Below are 25,290 nucleotides of genomic sequence, written 5' to 3'. Positions count from 1 at the left end.
GGCCGGCGACCCCCACCCTTCCAGCCCCGCCGCCGCCCGCCCTCAGCGCGGGCAGCACCGCCCATTGGGGGAGAGGAGGGTGCGGGCGCCCGCAAGGTCCGTTCTGCAATCCTATTGGCTGGCGTCACCGCGCTGCGCTATCCCATTGGCTGCGGCCGCCGCCAGGCAGCGGCGGGGTCGGGCGGTGCCAGCCCGCCACTCCTACTCCCCCTCCCCTCCTCTCCCCTCGCCTCGCCGCTGTCGCTCCCGGCGAGCGGGTCTAGTTCGCAAGCGGCCGCGGTGGCGGAGGAGGCGCCGGGCGGGTGGGGTGAGTTTGGCTTAGCGGCTCGGTTCCCGCCGAGTCAACTTTTTCTCGGACGGGGCCGGAGGAGACCTCGCCGGCGGCGGGACGGTTGCGGCCGTTGGGTAACTAACGGCCGGTTGGCGGCAGCCCCTCTGGCTCCGGGTCCCGCGCGGAGACTCCGCGGCGGGAGCGTCCGAGCCCCGCAGCGCCCCTGCCCCGCCCTGGGGCAACCGCCGGGCGCGCGGGTGGAGCGGCCGTTGCCCGCCGGGCTCGCGCGCGGGGAGGGAGGAAGGGAGGGGGCGGCGGTGGGTGAAGGGGACGGGCAGGGAGGGAAGGGGTGGCGGAGTTGCGGCGGCGGGGCCGGGGAAGGGCTGGTGCCCTGGGGCGGTGGAGGGGTAGGAGAGGGGGCTGTGAAGGGCTCGGCGGTCGGCGCCTTCTCGCCTTGCTGTGAGCAGCCGGTCTCTGCCCCCGGTGCTGAGCGAGGTGAGTGGGGCCGTAGGGTGGCGATCTGGGGGACCAGCTTCAGCTTCACCCCCACTTCCCGCGGGTCACCCCGCGGCAACGCCGGCATCCCGGCTCCGTCTGGCCGCCTGCCGGGGTTTTCCCGCGCCGAGCCTCTCGTTCGGCTCCCGGGGAAGGCAGAGGGGGAAGCGGCGGCCTCGCTGAAGCAGCTGGAGGGGCAGCGGTTACTTGTGTCACCCGGGAAGGGCAGCCGGGGGTGCGGGCCGGCGGCTGCGGGCGAGACAAAGGAGCTGCTGCCTCTCGTCTCCTGGAGCACGGGGCAGAGAGCGTGGTGTCTGGCAGCGGGCTTCCCGCTCCTGCTTCTGGGCGCCTGTGCCTGCTTCTGGGGAGATTTCGGAAGGAGTTTACTGCCGTGGGCTGAAATATATTAAGTCTAACCCATTTGTTCTCTACCCTTTTTTCCCTGCCACTTAGACTTAGATGTCCGCGGGTAGGGATGCGAGAGATGGCAGCAACAGTTACAATTGCTGAGAGTTCGCAGCTGAGGTTTGTAAGTAGGAAGTGTGGCAGACTGCAGGGGATTGTGCCTGTGGAGGCTTCGTTATTTAGCTTCATGAACGTTAAATTAAAGGAACTTTCCATGTGCTTTGTGCTTCAAAAGTAACGGTAAAAGCAGAGGTAATGCCCCTGGGCTAGACTTATTCCCTGTTTTGCTGAAAGCCAGCATGTTTGCTTCCGAGCCAGTTGAATTCTAACTAGTCCAAAAAAACTCCTGAAATCTTAATTTCACAAGGAAGAGATCTGTATACTCAGGAATTATTAAATCTGGTTACCATTGATCTCTCATATTTTTAATAAAGACCACTATTGTGTGAGCAGACAACTACAGAAGAACCAAAATGTTTCTAGTAAGTGATTGCTCTTCGAATGGTTAGCTACAAATCTAGTGATTAGCTTGTTTTTAAAAGGCAAGTTGAACAAATGACATTACCAAGAAGCAAAAAGCAGTTTTATATAGCAAAGTGTAGAGTGACAGTGACTATTAGTTTTCTTTGCATAAAAGGCTTTTCTGCATTTTTTTTTCTGCATATTCCTCTAATAATACAGATAGATGCTGCAGTGTCTTTCCAGACAGTTGTGCTTTCCATAGAATGTGTTCCTATATGACAATGCTTTGCTTTTGTTGTGCTCTCCACCTACCAACAAATTCTTTTATGTTGTGAAAAGTAAGTAGTATTGTAAAGCTTAGTCAGATTAACTTTTAATTTATTTTAGTTTCATCAATGAAATACTTGTTATGTACTTTGAAGTTGAGTTTCAGGTGCATCTGGTACTGTTCTTGGATCTATTTTTTCCTCCAGATGAAGACAACAATACGAAAATACTACTTTTGAAATGCAAAATTCATCTGCTTCTCTTCTGTGATAACCTCTTTGGGGCACTATGTACTTTTAACATGCCTTTTATGAAGAGGAGCGACAATTTTGAGGAAGTTCAGTATTGCTTGGGATGTTTTATTAATTGTAGCAGTTTACTTTCTTTCAGTGTTGGGCGGTTTTAAAGGTGCAAGTTAAATTTATTTGGTAAGGTTCTCACAAGGTAAAAAGGCTGTCATGGACAGAATTGTGTTGAACTTTTGCCAGTCTCCTGAATGGGAGGGTTTTCTCTCACTTGAGAGAGTCTGTGGTGGTGGACATGTTCACAGACATAGCTGGGTAGTTAAGTCACTTGGATTCTAATTTTGCAAGGACTTGTATCAAAGACAAGCACATGCATGAGATACAGCAAGGCTAGGCACTGCAAATGGTATGTGCTGTCTATATTTTACTTAGCACAATGGATCTGACTCTAATCTGGGAGAAGAGCCCATTTACTGATGCACATATTATGACTATCAAACCCAGTAGTAGGTTGCTGAGTTGAAGTCTTAATTCTTAGTGCATGTTAAGTGTACACCCCAATACCTTGAACATTCTCTGTTCGTATCAGGAAATGGATTTTCTTTCAACCCTGGCTTCAGGTAAATGCTAGGTTCTCTCTTAAACTTTTAACACACGCAAAGTGAAAATTGTTAATAAATGTTGACTGATAATTAGAAAATAAACGTACATTTTATGGCCTGATATGACACTGTTTTTGTGGCAAATGCATGGTTTGAGAAACCTGCAGGATTTGTAGGGAGAAGTTACAATTCCCAGGGTCTCCTTTGGGACTGAGAGCCTGTGGAGGCTTTCAGATGAAACTTTCATGAGGTTTAAATGCTCATGTTGATGAGACTATTAAAACACAGTAGCACTTGGACACTTAACAAAGATCACCTGGGCACTCTGCAGATATACAAAGCCTATATCGGGAGCAGCTTATACTTAAATCCGTTAGGTGGATCACCAGGTCAGGTTTCATTCCCAAGCCTTCATTTGGGCAAAATGCTCCCTGTGTAACCTGGCATGCTTCCTCTCGCAGATAGAAGATGTGGTATAAAGCTTATACTAAAGCTGCCATGGAATTTGTGTGGGTAGTTTAGTTAGCGTAAATGGTGATTACATGTATGAATCACTGCACTTGTGTGTTACCAGTTATCAAGCAGTTGGTCTTCCAGGAGCAATATATGCATGAAATTCAAGCAGGAGATCCTATCATGCTGTATAGAAAATGAGAAGCCTGACAATATGACCTTCACAGTGTGTATGCACTGTCTTCTTTGAAGTTAGAAAAACTTGAAAAAGTTAGTCTTGTGCCCTTTAGAAAAACTGAAGACTGCAAATTTGTACTTTGGTTCTGAGCTCTAATACCTTGATGATTCTTTACAACCCCTAAGACTTATTCCATGATATTATGAAAATATGGTGTCCTCAAACCCTGCATTTTATATGCACCGTTTTCAGTGTGTTGGTTTGCACTTGGAAGGATGTACTTGAAAAATATTTGTTCTACTTGAATCTGATAGTTTTCCTACTCAACAATTACAGCTTTAGATTTGTTAATGTTGTTCTGTTTATTTATGCAAGAAAAAAAAAAACACCCTAGTGAGGATTGCAGGCATGTTAATTTTTCTTTAAATTCATATTTTCTTTCTTTTCCAGAAAAATTGGTTCTTTTAGCTATTCTTAGTGGCCAGAATTGAAATAGTGGCTTATTAAATGCAGATTTGGGAGCAGAGAATGTGTTGGAATGAAAACATTTTGTTGCTAGCATCACATAATTGAATTAATTTAAATGAATTAATTTATTTGAGGTGCTTCTTGAGATAATGTTGGAAGGCAGTAACAAAGTGATATCAGGATATGAACTAAAATCTGTGTCAGATTGATGTCATTCAAGACAAGGAGTACTGGTGTGAAAATGTTCTGAATGTGTAGCAACTGCGTATTGCTGCAAGACCTTGTTTAAAGCTTCTAGGCTGCTCACACTCTACATGATATTGAAATGTTTTATTAGATCATGTTTATTAGATCATGCATTGACCAGAATCTTCCTTGTACTCTATCATGTATAAGTGTACATGGACACTTGCATGGTCTTAAGCCTTTCTTTATAATTAAGCGACACTTAAAATATTTAAAATTAGTTGAAAACATTGGTGAAATTTGGCAGTTTTCCCATGAAGTCAAGGGGTCAAATGCTTCTGCATTTTTCATTATTTTTAAATTTGTGCTGGAACTTTGTTAGCACAGAATCATAAATAATACTGGATTAGATTTGAAAAAAAAAGCACAAATCTGAAAATCCAATTAATAGAATAGTTTCAGTTCATAGTACATTTGAAATACAGGATATGAAGGAAGTGTTTTCTTGTACTTCTGGTGAAATGGTTGTGAAGCCTTTGTCCTAATTAGGACCACGTTCAAGAGCAGCAGAATAAAAATAGAATGTTGGCTTAGTCTGGGGTGGGTGGGACTGTTATTTGTGGTGATTTCTTTAGATGCATCCCCATATGAATTTACATGCTTTGGTACCAGCTGGAAAGGTAGTGAACGAAAGCATCAGAACTTGCAGCCCAAGTGAGATCTGATATTGTCTGAATGTGACTTTTGTCATTGTAGGGCCAGAAGCGGGAGGAAGTTGGTGTATTTGTTTCAGTATGTTGAATTAAGGGCTCTTTTTATAAGAATTCAGTGTAATTTCTCAGTGGTGTACAAGTTTAGTCTAAATGGGTTCAATAAACTGTTGTTACTAGGAGTGTTATTTATTAGAACTGGAATCAATAAGCATGTGGAATTTGGATAGATAGTTAATAATCGTCACTCTTACGTATGGAGAATGTGAAAGTTAAGGGTGTGCATGAAAACATTTTTTTAGCTTATTTTAAATGATTAGCATTGCTGAGGAATCATCAGGTAGTTGAGGAAGAGACTGGAAATGCGTTATCTCTCCTAAACAAATGTATGTTTGTGTTGCTCTATCTCAAGCCTCTGAAATTAAATTCTATATATCAAAGCATAACAGAAATTTAGGTATGGGCACTACTAGATAAATAGTAAAAAATGCCTATTGCTGATGCAAAAGTCCTTGAGTATTTGTGTTCCATCCTGATTGGCATAAGAGCTCTCATAAATTTAGTGACAGAAACTATGTATTTTGGACACTTTTGATAAATTTAAAGAGAGCTCTCGTAAAAGATAAGATACTCTACATCTTGTTACTTTTTTTTTTTTTTCTATTTGGAAGCCAACCTTTAATTAAAAATATCATGGTATGCTCTGAAGCAGCACTGGATATTAATTAACTCACTTTAGTGCTTAAAGCCATGCTGTCTCCTAAGGTTTCCTGTTGTTTGCACTGGGTAAATATTTATGCTTCAGCAAGGCATTAGCTTCAACCTGAGGGATAGTGCATACCTCTTTAATAATTTTGTTAATGCTAAATACCATGATTCATTGTTTTTTATTTATTTTATTGAAATCCTTGGGGTTGTTTTTTTTGTTTGTTTGTTTTTTTAGAAAGAAGGGAAGAAACCTATTAAAACTTCATATATGTGATAAGAGAATTAGAGAATTAAATGTAATAGTCAATAATTAAGCTGTCTAGCAGTCTGAATCTTGTACAGAAGCAAGTGCTGGATAATATAATGAATGCCTGGTTAATGGGCAAGGCTGTGCTATATTCATGTGGTTTGTTTTCAAGTACTGGAATCCTGTTCTCATACATAAAGGCTGCTGTTTTGCTTTTCGAATCCTTTTTAATCCTACAGTATTTGCTGTATTAAAGGAAATGATTGGAAAAATGTAAAGTCATTAATTTGTCCTAATAAGTCTTCAAATAGTGTGAGTATTTTCAAACAGCTTATTGTACCATGTTGGGTATATTATAGCAATGTTATCTGAGGAGGCAGCCTGTAGGATCTTCAGGTATAAAAATGAAAACTTTTTTCCTCAGCATCACTCCTCAGTGTTTGCTGAAAGAAATAGTTACTCTATCAGAATTGAAGTAGGTTGCAAAATCAGACTGCATTGTCATATGTTGTGTTAGGCTGATGAAGGGAAATTTTTCTAAAAGCGTGGGGAGGAATAATAGTGGATTATCCCTTGGTGCTAAAGTAACAATTTTATGTTCCTTGTAGTAACTTTGCGTTGGATTTTGTCAGTGAAACTCCCAAGTGCCCTTCTGCAGTTTATGGTTAGTAGCACATCTGGCTGAACCAATTACTGTCTATCCAGTTAATAATAATATCTTTTCTACTGGCTTTCTTTAGATTGTGACAAAATACCTACCTGCCTCGTGTCACATGCTATGGACATGCTACTGCTTTTATTCAGTTACAGCTTTTAGACTCAATAAGCTGTAGTCTTTCCACTTACATCTTCCATGCTTCTAATTATATTGACTCCATATGTCGGGTCTAGAAAGACTAATGGGCTCCTGCTTTTTTTTTTTTTTCCTGCTTTGAAATGAAATCCCAGTGCAGCACCCAGAGGAGTAGGTGAGGCTTTTGACAGTAATTCTGCACATCCGCTTACACATGCATTCTGAAGCTTTGCCAGTGCTGGTATGGTATTTACCAATCCCTGTCTGTCTTGAGAAAATGTGATTTACATTTAATTGTAAAGCTGAGGAAAAAAAAATAGTCTTTCCTTCCTTCCTGTTTTCTCAGCAGCATTTTGTGTCAGTACTGTAAATTATGGGCATTTTCACCACAGTGGTGTGATGAGACACTATGTACTTCAGACAATCAAATTTGTTGTGTTACTTTGAAACACATCAAATGATACATCTGTTTTGCAGAGTACTTAATGATACTGCTTGAAGTGTCAGAATTCTGTTTCAGCTGGAATTGGTTGAAGTTTTGTTGGATTATCAGTGATGTATGAAAATATAGCTAGACTACTCTTCCAGCAATTTTGCATTGTATTAGAAATTGATTGAGAAGGTTAACAGTCTCTACTTTTTTTTTTTTTTTTCAGTCTTAGTAACTTTTATTTGGAATACTTATTTTCAGTGTTATTCTTTTTGTCTTATGTTCAGATTTAAGAGTGCCTGAAGTATATGCGTTTACAGATTTACAGTGGTTACTAAAGTTCTTGCTAGAATGCAATGCTTATTTGTGTAGTGATATTTTTATCCCAAACTATTGTTAGTGGCAAGCTGTAGCTGTACAGGTAAAACTGCTAATGATTTTTCCCATTAAACTTAACATCTCAACTGTGCAGTCCCTCTGCATACATAATACATACATTTATTCATTCCTTAAGGAACTAATAGAAATCTTTGATTTCCATTTTAGTAATTTTTTTTTAAAGTATACCTACCTGGCAAAGAAGTGGATAATAGCTCACATATGTTCATGAAGTTGCAGCAGTCCAGTGAAAGAGTGACAAGGGCTAACTCAGATAACTGTTTTATAATAGCTTTTTTTGTGTCTGGTAAAATTGAAGTCCTATATAAATGCAGTAGCAGCAGTAGGATGAGGCTGTGCTTGACACCAAGGGGAGAAGGAACACCTGAAAGAAGGTCCCAGCTTGTACACTGAACAGAGAAACTGATACAAGTGTGAATAGAAACTAAACTGAGTGATTAAACAGTAACCAAATGATGCCACATTCACCATTCAGGAGGTTCCTTAAATGTCTGCTCCTTTTAAATAAGTGTATGAACCTTGTGTGTTGTGTAGTTATTAACCTCACCTCCTGAATGTCATCCTGTTTGAAATGTGGCCATTCACTGAGGTGATGTTTATTTCCTCTGATGTGATATAGCCTGTGTTGGCCTTGAGTCATTGCATCTCCCCTTTCCTATGAGCATGACAGTTTTTATGAACATAACATGTTGCTTCCTAGGGTTGTTAAGCTGTATTGATGTTGTTAAGCTCAGGTTCATTTGAGTCCACCGTGTCCCAAATACATGTGTAGTCAATGGTAGATTTCCATGTGTCGTCAGAATTGTGTGTGCCCTTCCAGTGGCTTTTCAGTTGTTACTTGTAAGCAGAACACACTAAATCAGATTCAGGTTATTATAGAAAACAGTGTTTACCACTTTGTCTTTATGCTACAGAAATAGTTGTCAGGTTCTAAATCATGAAGTTTGTGCTTCAGATTCAGGGCTTTGAATTTGTACCTGAATGTTGAAGTAATGCTTATGTATTCTGGAGATACTAGATATGCATGGCTCAAAGAATGCACTTAGAAATCAAGCCTGCCTTGAGGTTTAATAAGAATGCAAAGACAAGAAACAGGAAAAGATAATTAATGCTGCTATTTTTAATCTGAGCCTGTTTTCTGCTACCTAAATTTTATCAATTAAGTTAATTAGAAACTGTCGTTATGGCTTTGGAACAATGTCAGATTACTTTGTGCTACTGTTTGCTCTGGAAATCTGTATCTGACTTGCTCAAATGAGAGTCCCACTAGAACCTGTGTAAGTTGTTTCATTAAATTTATATTTCTTTCCTGGAATAATTAATATTCTGAGCTTTAAATGCTTTCATGAAGTGGGAACTTTTTATTTGAAGAACTTGTTCATCTAATGAATTCAACCTAATAGGCCCTAAAATGTAAGACAATTAGCACCTTTTTTTTCTGCTTTGCCACTGTCATGCTTTTGGGGGTTGAATTTTTTTTTTCAATGACAATATAGAGCAAGACATAGAGTAGTAAAATGTCTGACACTTTAAGTTGCATATACTTCATCTGTACTACAGCATTAAAATTATATGTGGCAATAGAGCATTTCATGTGTTGGATGTATTTTTTTTCTGAAAGAGAAGAGTCATTTCTGCTGTTAATTTTTAAAATTTTCAGCTAAAGTACTGTTTTTTGGTTATATATAATGTATGTAAAATACACAAAGTTGTTAGGTGCTCTGAAATAGTCTTGTGAGTACAACAGGCTTGTGCAGGAAGGCTCTTGGGGTAGGGGTGGCAGGAGGGAAGAAAATGAGAACACTGCTATGGAGAGATTAAGTGTATTTTTCCTCAAACTGTCTAACACATGATTATGTGCATTTATTGATGGATCATTTTAATTCTGTAACTTAACAGGGAGCAGTCATAGAATACTCAAAACTAAATCCTCAGCTTATTTTCAGTATCAATTTATCCCTACGGATAATGCTTAGTCTTGCAGTGTACTAAGTTCTTTAAGGCCTGTTTTTTAGACATCAAAATCATTGACCTATCCCAGGGTTTATGCCAAAAGCATGGTTTCATACTTTGTTCCAAATGTGATGTGTTGGACTTTCTCAGCTGCAAGTGGAAATGCTTTGAATGCGTAACTCATATTTGTGCGCCCATGAAAACTTGCAGAGTAGGAGTCCAGGTTGTAGAGTGAAGTTTTAACTGGATGTATGCATTATAATGTTACTTTAACTTAAATTCTAGTTTCTTATGATGTGTATGGTTATTACTTTGATTTTTCTTTATGTTAAACTGTTAAGTATATTAATCCAGAATAAATATGAACATACTTTATGATTTTTCAACTATATTTAAAAAAAAATATATAAGACTAGAATGTTTAGAAGTGTTCTTTATCAAGGTTTCGATAAGATGTAAGCAATAGTGTTTGCATGGAGTAGAAACAGAGAAAGGAAGTACCTTCAGCTGCTAAGAAACACTGTTTTGAAAGTGATAGCTCTTATTTTCATGTAATGAATGTAACTGTTGGTATATTATGGATGATAGAAAACCTATCCCTTGAGGATGGGGAAAAAAACAAAAACCAAACCAGACAGCAACCCTGAAAAATGCCTTTGGCAATATGAAATTCAAACTGATCAAAGGTTCATATCCTAAGGTTCAGTGACTTTCAGAGACCACTGGGAACAAACATGTTCAAAACAGTTATTTTTGTGTAGCTCACTATCATATTTTGAAGAAGGCGGCAGTAATGACCATTCTGAATCAGACCAGCATTTCTGAAACCTTGTTGCCTTGACAATGGCATTTAAGAGAAGCCTAGAAAGGAACTGATAAGGGAAGTTGGAAGAGTATTCTGGTGGAACAACTTCTGACTTCAACTTTCTGAACTGGAAGAAGTGCTTCTATATTTAGTGGTTGTGGATGGATTCTTCCATGAATGTATTCAGGCATTCTTTGCATTTGCAAATTCTTTGCATTTGTGTCAAGTCTGTATACTTGGACTTGGGACTCAATGCATACTTCTTTCACATTGTTTTTGGTAACTCCTGACTGGTTTGAGCATTTAATCTATGGTTTCAGCTAATGTGTGTTAGTTCTCCTATTGGAAGGGGCTGAACACCCAACTCTTGTCATTCTAGGGATTTGCTCCTGAGTCAGTGATGCTTGGTGTACTCTAGCTATCTTGTTGGCACTGCCTGATTTTACACTGAAGACAGCAATTACCAGAAAATATTTGATACTGAGACTTTGAGCATTGCTTGTATTATGTGTTTGAGTAAAGTGTGTGTTTCAGGCTTAGCACAATGAGGGTTTTGTTTCTCTGTGCAAATTTTAAAAATTTCAAGAAGTCACACCAGGCCTTTGTGGTTTCTGAAACTTGAGTAGTTTTTGTAGTCCACAGTAGCAATTCTTTTCTTGAGGGACCTTTAAATGAGTACCCATGATTGCACCTACAAGTATCTGTTTGAACAGGATAGATGGACCTTGCATAATAAATTAACAAGATCACCATGTCAGTAGTTTGAGTTCTGAGTTAACATCAGGACAATTCCTTCTCCTTTTTGGCCATTTATTCAGGAGTGCGCTTGCTTGAGTGCTATTTCCTATTTTAAGGCTTACCAAGGATTGTGTCTTTGCCTTTGAAACAAGCTGTAGACAAAAGTTTTCGGCAACATGAATTTTAAGTGTAGGGAGTAGTCCTTAAGTGAACTTTATCTATAGTGCAGAAATGATTAACAAGTTTTTAATACTGCTTGTGCCACTTCAAAGGATAAGAAAAGTTGAGTCCTAATTTGCCCTTCCTTACTTTAGTATACAAAGTACTGTAGAATACAAGATCAATTAGATCAGCGTGCCAGGGACTTGATCTCTTATGGGCCTGGTAAATCCAAACAGAACGTTCACAAGTTTACTTTGTTCCTCTTCTGGTATGAGTTGGCAGATTTGGCTGATGGTTCATAAAAATCCTAACTTTCTGCTCCATGTTTCCCATCAGTTAAAAAAAAAATTCTTAGCAAATAGTACAAACTTCTAAGCAGATACTTTTCAGATTAAGTAAGGGCACAGTATATGCTTTCCATCCTCTTCCAGCAATTCCCAGAGGGTGAGACTTGAGTGGCTTTTGGCTCCTGGTTTTGTTTTTTCCATCTCTGACTTCCACTAGCAAATGCAGAGTACTGTGGTTCCTGAAGGTCAGTTCTGCAGACCTTGAGAGTTCATTCTTCATCCAAGTCCAACCTCCTCATACTTAATCCAGATTTCATTTGCACACATGCACTGTGCGCATGAATTCTCCAGAGGCTGGGTAGCTTTAAAGAATAGGAAAGCCACCTTTTTTGAGAATTCAGTTTTAAAGAACAACCTGTGCATGTTTTGTCTATGTTTTCTTACAAGGCTATGGTTTGATGCTATTGTGTTAAAGAAGTCTTACGTGACACATGAGAAAACCTGAGGCCATTTGAGCAGATGAACCCAATAGTAGGTTTGGCTGAGAATGTCTTACTTCATCTTGGCTCACTCTCCACCAGCTCAGTAAATAGCAAGTTTTTATCCCCTCTCTATTAAAAACAGTAAGTTTGGTAAGTTCCTCTTGTATTTATGCTGTAATGGAAAAAGTAATGGTCTTGGTAGAGAATTCATAAAGTCTCTTCCAAACAAGACTTGCTTTTGTCAGATAAACTTTCTTTGTACCTCACTGTAGTTGTACTACTCATTTCGAAGCAAAGCAAAAGTTGATCCTGTGTAAGGAGAGCTTTACTATACTATTAGAGTAGAGCAAGATCAATTTACAGCTCTCAGATATTACTTGGGAACAGATCCAGAGAACAGTCTTACCTCAAGCTATGTCAAAATGGATTGCAGACTTTGAATGGAATCCGAGTTAGACTTAGTCTTCTCTTGTTGATATTAGGGCTTAAATTGTGTATACCCCGGGATTCCAATGTCAGATTACTAAGGGCTGTATGGCTTTATGCATGCTTGCTTTAAATAAATGTTCCACTGGGAAAGCGAGTTTGTTAATTATTTAACATAAATCATACTTCTTGCTACTAATTGAAGTACAGAGTCTTGTGGAAAATACTGCAAAGTGCTTTTAACTCTCATGGCATAAACACAAAAAATTGCCATGTATTAGCTGGGCTGTGGTATCTGTGTATATTAGTATCATATGGCAAATGTGAAGTTATAGGATAAGACCTTTAATGAACGAGTGTCACTTAAATTATTTACTTCATGGGTGCTATAATCTAATATTATGTATACATCTAATGAAAGTCCAACTGAGCTGTGACAGCCTGACTACTAATGAGATCCATCACAAATAATTTTGTGGTATTTGAATCTTTGAGACTTCTTCCTCTTTCCTGCAATTGGTTTGCATCAGGATGACCAAATGACTCTGCCACTTAATCTTTTGGAATGAGAAGCACAGGGACTGTCAAAGGTGCTTGTCTGTTTTAGTCAAAGTATTGTTTGATTTGTGGAGACAAAAGCAATTTGTTTTCTGAAAAAATATCTCAGACTCCACTCATCTGAACTATTTTCAGGGATTTAAGAGGAAGAGACCAAAGGGAATTGTGTGCTGACATACCTTAAAAGACCTTTTTAGGGGAAATGCTGGGTAGTGTCTATTATATTGTTTGATTGTTCATTAAAGTTTCGGTATTTATAAGATACCTTTTAAATATATATTTACAGCTTTTTCTCTTTTTTTCATGTAGAATTGTTTTACTTTATCCATTTCATAGTTTAATTCTGTGGTGACTGGGGCATCTAATTCTTACAATGGCCCAAATCTTGCAGTTGAATCCACTCAAACAGAGCTGTAATTAAGGCATGCTTTTTTAATCCTTTTGGGTTTGTTTTTTTCTGGAAAAGGTTAACAGATGCTGTAAATTAGGCCTTATTTTATCTTCAGGAAAAACAGCTCTAAAATAGATTTCTTCTTTGTGACACTCAAATCTATATTGCTGTGGATGCCTGTATGCTTGAGGTTAAACTGTATTCAGAGGTGTATGTGCATTTTTTAATGTGTGAAAGTAAAGTAAGGACAGTATTTTCTGTGCATCTTAACTGCCTCAACTCTCAATGTCTCTGCTGCTTTTAAATATCAGACCTGATCAGCAAAAACTTCATCCTGTTCCTTTAATCCATCTTTTTGTAGATTTTTTTTCAAAAATCCCACACTTTTGTCATCAAATACATAGTCATAAAAACTTGTAGTACTGTCCTTAGTCCAATGGATAACACTAGCTAAGGATGCTCTTGTTTTTACTTGTCACATGGCTCCTGTATTCTCTGGGAGCCTTTAATCTGAAAACAGTGCTTGATGCTAGAAATAGGTGAAAAATACCTCTTCAATAAATGTGGTGTCAGCTGTGAACAGGAGTATCCAGGACTCCTCTTGACACTTGAAAATCACAGGTTTCTTGCTTTAAACAGTCAATATTAGCACAGGCATTTATGCTACTAATTGGACTCAGTAGGGAATGGTTGCTATTGTCAACCCTGCTGAAGCAGGAGACACTGCAAAAGCCTCTGTCTGCCTTGGCAGGAATGGAAGTAGGGTAGTAGATCCTGTGATTCTGTAGGAACTGATGAGGTTGTTGCTTCAATAATTGTAGTAGGACTGGACTTCGTGTGTGTTAGCACACAGTTACATCCTTAAAAGCCTCACTTCACAACAGGGTTTGACACGCAATCTATACCATTCAGAGACCACTAATCCTGTCATCATTGTACCTTTAGAATCATTAGTCCTGGTCAGAAAGAGTTGGTATTAAGCTAAATGATTTTCCTTTATGACAATCCTTCCTATTTCTTTGTTGATACAGTATGACAGAATTGATGAGGTTTGAATTGGTTTGACTTGATCTGGAGATCAAGTCCAACCTTTTCTCAAAGCAGTGAAAATTGGCATAGTTTCCTTGCTCAGGAGCTTGTCCAGCTGGGTTTTTAATATCTTCCAGGATGGAGACTCCATAGCCACTCTGGGCAACCTGTTGCAGTGTTCAGTAACCTTTATATGAAATTACATTTGGACCCTTGTAGTTTAACACCAATCAGCAACAAAGCACCACAAAGCCGTTCACTCACTTCTCCCTGGTGGAATGGGGAAGAGAATGAGAAGGGTAAAAGGAAATATGGGGTTTGAGATGATGACAGTTTAATAGATAAAACAAAAGCCACACACACTAGAAAAGCAAAACAAGGAATTCATTCACTACTTCCCCTAACAAGGCAGAGGTTTAGGCATCCCCAGGAGAGCAAGGCTCTATCATGTGTGAGGATTACTTGAGAAGAAAATGCCATCACTCTCACCATTTCCTTCCTCCTTCTTCAGCTTTATATACTGAGCGTAGTATTATAAGGTGTGAAATATCCCTTTGGTGAGTTTGGATCAGCTGTCCTGGCTATGCTTCCTCCCAGCTTCTTGTGCACCTGCACACTAGAAAAGCAGGGAAAGAAATCCCTTGATCTCTTAGCTGCAACTAAACCCATCAGGATGTTGTCAACATTCTTCTTGCATATCAAATCCCATACTGAATCCAAAACACAGCACTATTCTACTACTATGAAGAAAATTATCTTAGTCCATCAGCTTTGTGGCCCTTTCCTTAATTCTCTGTATGCTTGTGTGCTGGGGATCCCAGTGTTCCAGATGCTCACCAAGGTTGAGCACAAGGAAGGATCGTATCCCTTGAACTGCTGGTGATCTGAGGGCTGTTAGCTGTCTTTGCTACAAGGTTGTGTCTTTGTTGAAAGGATGCATGTGTCTGGCTCATGTGCCCCTTGTTCATGATGACCCTCAGGGTTTTTATTGCCAGCCTGCTTTCTGGCCATGTGTGTGCTGGTGCCAGGGGTGGTTTGTCCCCCGGGATAGGGCTCGGTGTTGCCCTTTACATTTCTGAGATTCATGCGCTGGCTCACGTCTCTTGCTTGTTGATACTCTTGTGAATTCCAACACCCCTTGAGGGGCACCAGGCTCTCCTGGTTTTGTGTTATCTGCATACGAGCTGAGAGTGAGCTCTGTCCCATCAGCCATCTTCATTAACAAAGATGTTAATATTTCCTGGCCTAGGTATTGACCCCTGGCATACACCAGTAAGGTCTCCAGCTGGGCTTTGTACCACAGGCCTGAGATTCCTGAGGGGAGCTCTTGCTGGTAACAGCAAAAGCAAAGGCAGCAGTGAGTACCTCGGCCTTTTTCATCTCACCTCACAGCAGGCCCCATTCAGCCATGGAGCCCCAGTCTTCCCGTTGCTGATAATATTTTTGCAAGAGCATGTGAACCATTCTTGAGCTTTCTTGATCCTTCTTCCTCTTAGGACTCTGTGTACTACTGTGTCACAATCACTGTAGCTATGGCTCATGCATCACTGCTCATCACATGCTCATCACGGTAGCTCGTGGACCTGCCCCAACCCTCCACCTACCTTTTAATGGAGCTGCTGCTGCATAGTACCTCCTAGGTGTTTAAAACTACTACTGTTTTCTCCAGAAATTAAATCTAGCCCTATGTGGCTTGTAATTTCTTATTCCCCTTTCATCCTCAGAAAGCACTGTTTTTGTATGCTTTGTACAGACTTGCATACATTTCTGAGGTTGCAAGAGATTGCCCTATTTAGTTCTCAGTGTTTTCACCTGACCATGTAATTTATTTAATGATAGTTCTAGAAGAAATGTCTGCTTATGTTATTATTGTATATTAAAATTATTCAAGAAGTTTCTAGACAACCTGCTCAGTTTTATTCCTTTTGCTATGCATGTCTCAACAACAACAGCCTATCGATTGAAAGATTTTGGTTGCTTTAAGTAAAGCCTAAGTACTTTTTTTTTTTCCCCTTGCTTTGGAGGATTATAGTGAACTATCACTATTACTGTGTCTGGTTCTTCTTCCTTTAGGCTTCTTAGAATTCTCTGGATATATTCCACTATGGGCTGGATTTCAGAACAAAATTTATATTTCTGTTATACAGGAAAATTCTCCTTTTTCCCTCTTTTCCTTGCTTATCATTCATCAACAAGGCCATACTTGGCTATCAGTACTTCATAACTAATTTTAAATGGGGAACGGAAAACTTGATGGGATATTTTGCCTGACTGAACATTTCACTGAGTGTTCATTTTTTCCTCAGATGAGTATTTATTTTTGTAATTTCAAAATCCATAATCACATTAGGATAAGCTAATGTGTATTGTTTAACAGTTTACCTATGTCTAGTGTATGCCCCACAGCACGCTCATTTAACTTTTAGTAGTTTTGTATCGTCATGTTATGTTACTCTTTGTTTTAGAATAACCCATTCTGAAGGACAGTTGTTTTTAAGTGTTTTCTCAAGAATTAAGAGAAATCAGAGATGAGTTTCAAAAGCCACTCTAGATCTCTTATGTTCAAGTCTTCAGTACTGATGATCTTACTCTGTGTGAGATTTTGTGGAATGTTAGACTGGGAAGTCCACCTTAAGCTACATGCTGAGGCAGCAGGCTCGTTGTCTTGCAGTTGCCATGGTGGAGGAGAATTGAAATGTTTTCCATCAGTCTTTGTTTCAGTGACCTTTTCTGAGTTAGGAATAGCAGTTGACTAGGAAAAATCTAAATAGTAATTCTTTTTCAGTGAGTCCATACAGCTTTCTCCCAGGTTCTTTATGCTGGAAAATAAATTGAAATTGAGAAGGTAACATTTTCTGTTTCCAAAATGCCATTTCTGCACGTCTTTGAGTTACTGAGCTTCCCATGCAATATGTATTTGGAATTTATTAAACTGTGGTATGTGAAGACTCCCATGCTTCATGCTTCCAGTAGGTTGCTTAAGTGAGGTTGAATGAAAGTTCAAAGTAATGTCAGCATGTGAAATGTTAAAGGTAAAAGGCATTATAAGATTCTTCAAATATTCACGAGGTCTTCTATTTCATAATCTTTTTAATGCAGTGACTACATAGTTTTCACAAACTGTGCTTGCTTGTTCTTTCAGGCTGAAGGTTTTGGAACAGATGTTGGAAGATGTTAGCTGTGGATACTGGGGTTGTGGAGGAGTGGCTATCAGAGTTCAAGGTAATATAGTCTCAGATATTTAGTAGTGTATGAATTAGAGTTGGAGCAGTGTGCCTGAGTGCTTGATTGCTTTAGAAAGTGAAAAAATACACTAACCTTGGATTTTGCTGTGATAATGTGATTAATGCAAATGTCTACTTGAAAGGATTTTTCTCCTTGTCCTCTGTAGGATTAAATATTTCCTGACACAGCAGTGAAAATGTATCTTGCAGATGAATGGTCTTGTTTTGAGTTCAGACTAGACTTGACTATAGGTTTTGCTCTTGGTCAGCTAAAGTGCAAATAGAATGTGTTTTCCTATCTGTATGATGGAGCATGATCTCTGAAGGACTGCAGATAAGTACTGTAAGAGCTATGAAAAGGGAGTGTAAATATATGGCTTTCAAATGGTTGTGAAAAACATTAGATTTTTACCCTCCAAAATGCTGGCAGAAAATCTGTTTAGTGTTAGAGAAAAGCAGTTCATATCAACTGGAATTAGTGGTCTTTCAGTGTAATACTATATCCTATAATAATTTTCACTTGGTATGCCTAGTCAGTGTTAAGAAAATATATATCTGCAAAGTGCTGAGTTTCACAGAACTGAAATTTCACAATGAAATTTCACTGGGATTGCACCTGTCAAACTGCTGGATATTTATTTCCTATCCACTATCATTACACTGTGTATGAAACTCTGCAAAATTATAAAATACACTGAGTCTTCTGTCAATTATGTAATCCTGAAAACATGGTAATTTCTGTAGTAAGGATTTCTTTGTGGAAAAAAAGTTTGTTTATAGTAAGTGCTGATAAATAGTAACTTGTAATGGAAAAATGTTGAAATAGCTTGTTTATCTTAATGATAAAAATTGCTTTTTTTTAGTAATTCTGTTTTTATTTCAGACACTGCCAGAAGCATCCATATCCAGCTATGCTGCAAACTTGAAAGACAAGAGTACTTTGATTTCATCTCTTTACAAAGTAATTCAGAACCCACAGAGTGAAGTGAGTATATTGTATCTCTTGCATAAAATGCCTGACATAACACCAGCAGAATAAAACAAGACCTTGAGTGCTAGTTAATTGTGTTCTAACAGAACTATAGAACTACATGAAGAGTCTCCATCAAAATGTTTGTGCTTAGCTATGACATACTACCATGGAAACAATTCCTAAGTTTTGTAACCTACTGATCATAGCTTAGCTCATAGATAATACTCATGGGCTTCAGGACTTGAGTATAGAAATGAGAAATATGTGAAGGAATCCACAAGATATTTGAGATTTGAAAGAATCTTGTCTGTTACAACTAAATAAAACAGTCTTACATAGGTTTGCAATTCTTTTAATTATTGCTTAGATTTAGGTTGTTTGTAGTTTTTTTGTTTGTTTTAAATGCATACAATGGAAGTATATGCATTTATACAGTGGATGTACTCTTGCTGAAATGATAACAAAAATTGAGTGGAGAGGGGCAGGTTTGATCTGTATCTGTGCCAGAAATGGTTCTATGACCCAATGCTGCACTTGTTTTAAACAGTTAGGACACACAGTTGGTTTTACTTGTGTCTTCTTAACTGCACTGTCTCACTCTCTACCATCTAACAAACCTTTGTGTGTTATTTTAAAATTGCAACAACTCCTTAATTCTTCCTCTGAAAAGACCCAGCATAAGGAACCTTTACAAAATTTCAGATTATATCAGTAGTGGTCAGAGGATAAAATATTTCCAGTGGATACATTTTTAGAGAGAATACTGATAGAGTATAACTCTTAGGTTGTCTAGCAAAGAAGAAATGCAGTTTTACTTTGTGGTTTAGAAATTTCAGCTTAGTCATTTCAGCTACTGAGTCAAGGCTGTCTGGACTTCAGAATGCATATTAACATTTAATTTAATCTGATGAGTCTTCCTGTCAATAGCCAAATTGATACTTTCATATGTTATTTGATTTCTTACTATTTCCAGCTTTCACTAGGTTTCTCAGGGACCTTAGTAGCAGGGTGGTTAAGGACCTGCAAATTCTGCTTGAGACGGTTGTCGGTAATTCTAGGGGCAAAGTACAAAGTTTTTTAGTTAATGAGGCTTTGAATGGAAATGAAACACCTGTGATGACATTGGGTTTTGTGCTGTTTTTGGAGAGCAGTCCTAAAATCTTTATTTGAACTGTTCTCCTAGTACATGTCAGTTTGTGGAAAGGGCTGCTTGGAGCTTTCCATGTTGTGAGAATACTTAAAAAATAGCAGTTAAAAGACAAGTAATTTCTTTCAACTGTTATTTGGAATCTATTAGCTGCATTGTATGCTTTCTTTACAGTGAGTGTAGAATATGTGCTGTCCTGTCTTATCTCATGTGTAATGCAAAGAGAAAAGATTAATGTTTGAACACTACAAATACTGCTGAGATTAAAACCAAACAAAACCATCTGTATACCTATGGATACACCTACTTCAAATATAACTGTCATTGGTACCTTAAGGTTGTGATTAATCTCATTTTGAGGGGTGGATGTGTTCTTTTTTTTGAGCATTTGAAAAAGTAACTGTATGTGTTTGCATGTGTCTGCATTTTGTTTCCTGTTCATATTTACTTCTTGTATAGGTTTCTTTCTAGTTCCTTTTTGAAAAATTTAACCATCTGTTTGTAAGGTAAATGAACTACTTGTTTGCTATAGTAAAGAAACATCCAGTTCATAGTGGTCTTGTTAGGAAAGACTAAAGTTGGTTACTTTTGAGGTTCCTGAGCCACTGATAGGTGAAAAATGCAATTCAGTCCAAGGAGAGTCTTGAGTAGATGGGACTCAACAGTCCAACAGTAAAAAACAGTAACTATTTCTGAAGCTTGTTTCTGCACTAATTCAAGAGTTTTTGCTTCCTACCTAAGCCTCATGGTTTAAATTGTCACTGTTGAAGAAAGACCTCTAAGATCACCAGGTTCAACCATCAACCTTCCCCTGGCACAACTTCCATTTCTTCTAGTTTTACTGTTCTTTACTTGAGAGAAAAGACCAACACCCACCTCACTACAACCTCCTTTCAGGTAGTTTTAGAGAATGCTTAGGTCTCTCCTCAGCCTTCTCTTCTCCAAACTATACAATCCCAGTTCCCTCAGAACTTGTTTGCCAGACCCTTCACCAGCTTGGTTGCCCGTCTCTGAACTTGCTATCCTTTGACTTAGCAGCCATGCAGGCACTTGCATGAGGAAAGTGTTTGGAGCATCCAACACGTTTGGATGCAGCTTGAAAGGAAAAGGAATTAAATTGCTTGAGCATTCTTCTATTCCAGCATTAAAAATGGCTTCCGTCTAGATACATTAAAACAGTTCTTAAAGGTAAAACAATGTTTTGAAACAGCAACAGCGATTAGTATGCTTTGATATTAGGATGTAGCAAGTGGGGGCATTTTGGGGAAGAAGATCAGTTTTTGTACTGACTACACATTTAAATGTGCTGGTATGAAGTTGTCTCAGCTGAGGTAACACTGTGAATGTGGATACCTGTCATAGCTATTTTTATGTGATTTTTAAAGTTCAAGCACAACATTCTGAGCTGATACTTCATTAAAGGAAGCATGCAAATTCTGTGAAATATGTAAGCTGAAGATAAGCACTTGCGTTGGTAAAATTTTCTAGAAGAATCTTTGATATTCTTCTCTTAAAACTAATAACTAGTTTATCTTGGCATTTTTTTTTTGCCTTTGTAGGTTTTTCACATTTAAAGAAAATATTTTAAATGGATCATACTGTCCCAATTAATTTCTTAAAAAGAAGCAAAACCTGCTAAGATCCTTTGCGTTCAGAAATAGCTTTGGGAGGTAGGGGGTTTTGACTCAACTTTGTAGTCGGGAGGAAAAACTTAGGAAAGCAAGAAGATTGCTTTTGTTGTTGTTGGGTTTTTTTAGCATGCTTTCCTGGTGAAGGTGCCTCTTTTGGTGCAATAAAGGGAGGAAAATACAGAAGAATGGGTTTCTAACCTTTCTGATTGAAAAGACTTGATTGAAAAACTGAAGATGTGACCTAGACAAATAGCATAACAATTTTGTTGTGGTTAGAATAAAATGGGAAAACATGATCTGCACGTTACTAGTAGTAAAGTACATATCCATATTCCAGTTCTTAGGAATAATCAGAAACATGATGAGTAATACTTTTGCTTTCTCAGCTGAAGCGCAGTGGCAATTCTAACTACTGTGGTATCTTTTCACAGTGTAAGCTCTAAAACACTCTAAAATGCTGGTTTGGATTCTATCCAAAATGCTAAACACTCTGGTTTGGATTCCATCATTTTCAGGTTGAAACCTCTGAGTATTGTTGTGCAGGAATATATGTTAGTGAAGACCTATTACTACCCTGAGCATTCCTGGCTTGAGTCTGGTTTTTGTGAGCCAGATAGATGAATGGTTAAGAAATTAAATCTTGGAGGTAAGAATCAAGGTAGCAAAATGAGTCCTTTAGGTACATTAAATTTGAATTCTGTCTTTAAGAGCTTTGCAGTTGGAGAATGTCACGTTTTATGTAATGCTTTTTTATATGGTAGCTGGAGCTATTAAAATGAATCCTAACAGCTGGAATCTCAGATATAATTTTGTAAAGCTTGCTAATATAAATGCATCAACTGCCTAGATTATTTTTTGAGGGAGTAGTTTCTTAGATGATAGATTCTTCCTATTTCTTATTACCTGCAAATAAATAAATTTTAAAACCTCCTTTTTTCCCTACCTCTCTTTTACAGTTCCAAACTCTTATTGATGGTTTGCTGTCCAAAAAGTATTTTTTAATGTCTCCTTTTGAGTTTTCATTTGACGGTTGAGTGTCCAGTTCATCTGACTTTGAAAGTGCCTACTGGTTTTGATGGGTTTTTTTGATGGTATTTCCTACTTGGGTTAGGAAATCTCCTATCTAGGTGAAAGAATAAAAATAACTTCCATACATGGCATGATGGTTAACATTGTTTTTTTTCCTGTAGCACAGGTAGGTAGTAGCACATTAAATCAGAAAAACACAGTACATATTGATTGCTTAATAAAGTTTTTTTTAACTTGTTCTATCTCAGTGTATTACTTCCAGTTCAGTGTTATATCAGCTTAGGAAATTTGATTGTAAAATCACTCTTGAGGCTTCCCATTTCAGTCTCAAGCTTATAAACACATTCAAGTTTCTAGAAGATCTTAATGAGAGTGAACCAATTCTACCCCATTCTAATTTATTGTGATAGTGTGCCATGCAGCTCTTCTTCCTTGGTGGGGAAAAGCTTCTAGCAATTTGTGTGTATACTGTTGGAGCTCTAGAGTAGCCAAACCTTTTGTTCAGGTACTTTTTCTATATATTAGAGATATTGAGGGCATGGTATAAGGTGTGATGGTAACAAATATTCTCTATATATGCCTTTGAGGCTGGAGGAAGTGAGCCAAAAATGAGAGAAGCCATTGGAATTCTTTCTTCATATGGAATGGAAGGCTCTACTTTTATCATCTGAAAATATGTTGTAAGCTATAGAAAGCGTATAACGTGACTTGGGTAGTTATTTCATCAGTCACTCCCTAATAACTAAGTTGTGACATTTATCAATGTACAATTTACAGTTTTGTCCAAAGTATTGTGTTAGACCTTAACAAGATTACCTATAGAGCAAAATTAATTAATTAATTAGAACTAATTAATTAATTAAAAAATGGGCCTGTCAGTAATGCAGCATTATATATATATTCTGCTGCTGTAAAAAACCCAAACAGCCCTAGGTCTGCAATCCTGTCTTTTTCACAAGCTGCTGGTGTAGTCTGCACAGGAATAAAGCTCTTATCAGCTAACACAGCTTCATAAATGTGTTTCCTAGTGGCTTTTGAGCAACACACATTCAAGACAATCCTAGCAAGTTTAGAGAAAGCAACTTCAGAGAAAGTTGTATTACATCAGGGAAAAAATACCACTCATGGAATGTGTGCTGAACTCACAAGTAGCTTGGGAGAAGGTGGTTTTATTGCCACTCTCCCTTCTCCTCCCAGTTTTACACATTTTAAAACCTGTTTTCTGTGTCTGGCTACCACTGTCAGTGAAAGCTGTGGTTTCTTTTAATGTTTTATTCATTCTCAATTGTAAATTGTATTTCAGCTTCTGGAGCCAGTTTGTCATCAGCTCTTTGAGTTCTATCGCAGTGGTGAGGAACAACTGCTACGCTTTACGCTGCAGTTTCTGCCAGAATTGATGTGGTGCTACCTTGCCGTCTCAGCCAGCAGAGATTTGCAGAGCAGTGGATGCATAGAGGCTCTTCTCCTAGGAATTTATAACTTGGTTTGTATTCACATGTAATGATTCAGGCCTAAAAATATTGGTGTACTTTTACTATGGAGTATTTTATTGAGGGATAAGTAATTTTTCACAATTGAAACAAAGAGGTTGAGTGTCTTGGTTTTGACTCTTTAGTTGGAGTCTCCTTGTCAGGAAACTGCAACAGGAAATTTTTTCTTTTATTTTGGTGAATATCTTCTCTGTTCTTTTTATAGTTCCTGGAAAGTGTTAGTGCACTAATGGCTGAAGGAGCCAAAGGAGTCCTATTAATATTTTTTGTTAATTCTTGTATGGAGATTAAACTTAGATTCTGCTTGAGAGGCACTACTTTTGAAGTGGCTTCCAACAAATCCTTAGTACTTGACTGCTGAGCAGATTGCTTAGGCTTGAGATATTAGATGTCGTCTTTAATTTTGTAATAAACTTGACAAAATTTATGAAAGCTAACAATAGATAGTTTGCAACTATATCACTGCTTTGAAGAACAGAATTGTGAATGAATCTTTAAGAGCACTGTATTTTAGCTATGCATTGAGGCTTTTTATTGTTATAATAAAAAGCTTACTGTTGTGATGTCCATTGGGATTATCTTCACCGTAGCTTGTGTTCTGGATGTTTTAGGCAGGCTTTTTGGGAAGTGAAAGTGATGAACTGTAGGTCTCTTCCCATTCTGAAAATCTGGAGATGGCAGCTCCCATCCTTTTTTTAAAAATAATCTTATGTGCCTTTACCAAGTGAGTGAAAATATATTTTCACCTAGGGGTCTGCTTTAAAAGTCCAGAGCCTTTTTTAGGCAGAATATAGGCTGCATGTGCTTTAAGAGTGCTTTGTTATAACTAAGAAAAACATTCCTGGAAAGCCTTTGGGTATATTTTATGCCTTAAGTCAATTCACTTAGTCAATTTAGTCAATTTATATAGCCATCCGTTTCCAGCTGCTCAGGGTCATAAAACTTTTACATCAAGCATCCAGATCAACCTGATTTTTGGAATATTGCCCACTCCCCCTCCATAAGAACTAGTGCTTGTGCTAAAGTAAAGCCATGTTACTGATGCTGACTTCTTTGTTGATACAGCAACTTGGTAACAAGGTTGAAAAGATAGTAGGTGAACTGCTTAGATACTTATTTTCTCTTTAATCAGATACTTTGTTTTCAAAAGCAAGAGGAAAGAAGTAGCCTAATGCAAATAGTAAATCTTCTGTAAGCATGTATGGTGGTCTCTTGCAACTTGAGGTAATTAACATGCTCAACAGTCTTGCGGTTTCTTACTGAAAGAAACTGAAAAATTAACTATTGTTCAGAACAACTTTTAGATTTACTATGTTGTCAGAGTTATGGAATTATTATGGCTGAATCTTGATCATGATCTGTTTTTTTTCTACCCTCAACTTGGAGACATACACTGATGGTGCACGTAGGTGATATTTTTTACTTTCCTGACTGTAATTATCAGTTTTTCCTAATATGCTTCAGATCTTGAAATGCACTTCTCAAACTTAGTTGCAAATCTTATAAGAATGAAAAGTAGAAATAATAGGTATTTTTGGATTTTAAAAGTTTGGGTGTAGCCAGTTTCTCTTCCCTTCTCCTATATATCGAGGAAAAGCTTTTCCACATGGCTGCAGAAGCAATATTGAAAATTAGTGTCTGTGGTT

General features: G+C 38.3%; 1 protein-coding gene across 1 annotated transcript in view; it reads left to right on the top strand.

Annotated features, from left to right (window-relative positions):
- Positions 1–209: 209 nt before the first annotated feature.
- Positions 210–25,290, top strand: part of FAM126A (family with sequence similarity 126 member A) — a 42,050-nt gene continuing 16,969 nt past the window's right edge. The window contains exons 1-4 of the mRNA XM_030446245.1: positions 210–307; positions 17,293–17,372; positions 18,258–18,359; positions 23,458–23,637. Coding sequence (XP_030302105.1) covers positions 17,322–17,372; positions 18,258–18,359; positions 23,458–23,637 — 333 coding nt within the window. The 5' untranslated portion in view covers positions 210–307; positions 17,293–17,321. The remainder of the gene's footprint in view (positions 308–17,292; positions 17,373–18,257; positions 18,360–23,457; positions 23,638–25,290) is intronic.

Source organism: Calypte anna, chromosome 2, assembly GCF_003957555.1.
Source record: "Calypte anna isolate BGI_N300 chromosome 2, bCalAnn1_v1.p, whole genome shotgun sequence".
Lineage (NCBI taxonomy): Eukaryota > Metazoa > Chordata > Aves > Apodiformes > Trochilidae > Calypte > Calypte anna.
Note: the sequence above shows the minus strand (reverse complement) of the source record. Positions and strands in the feature narration are given on the sequence as shown.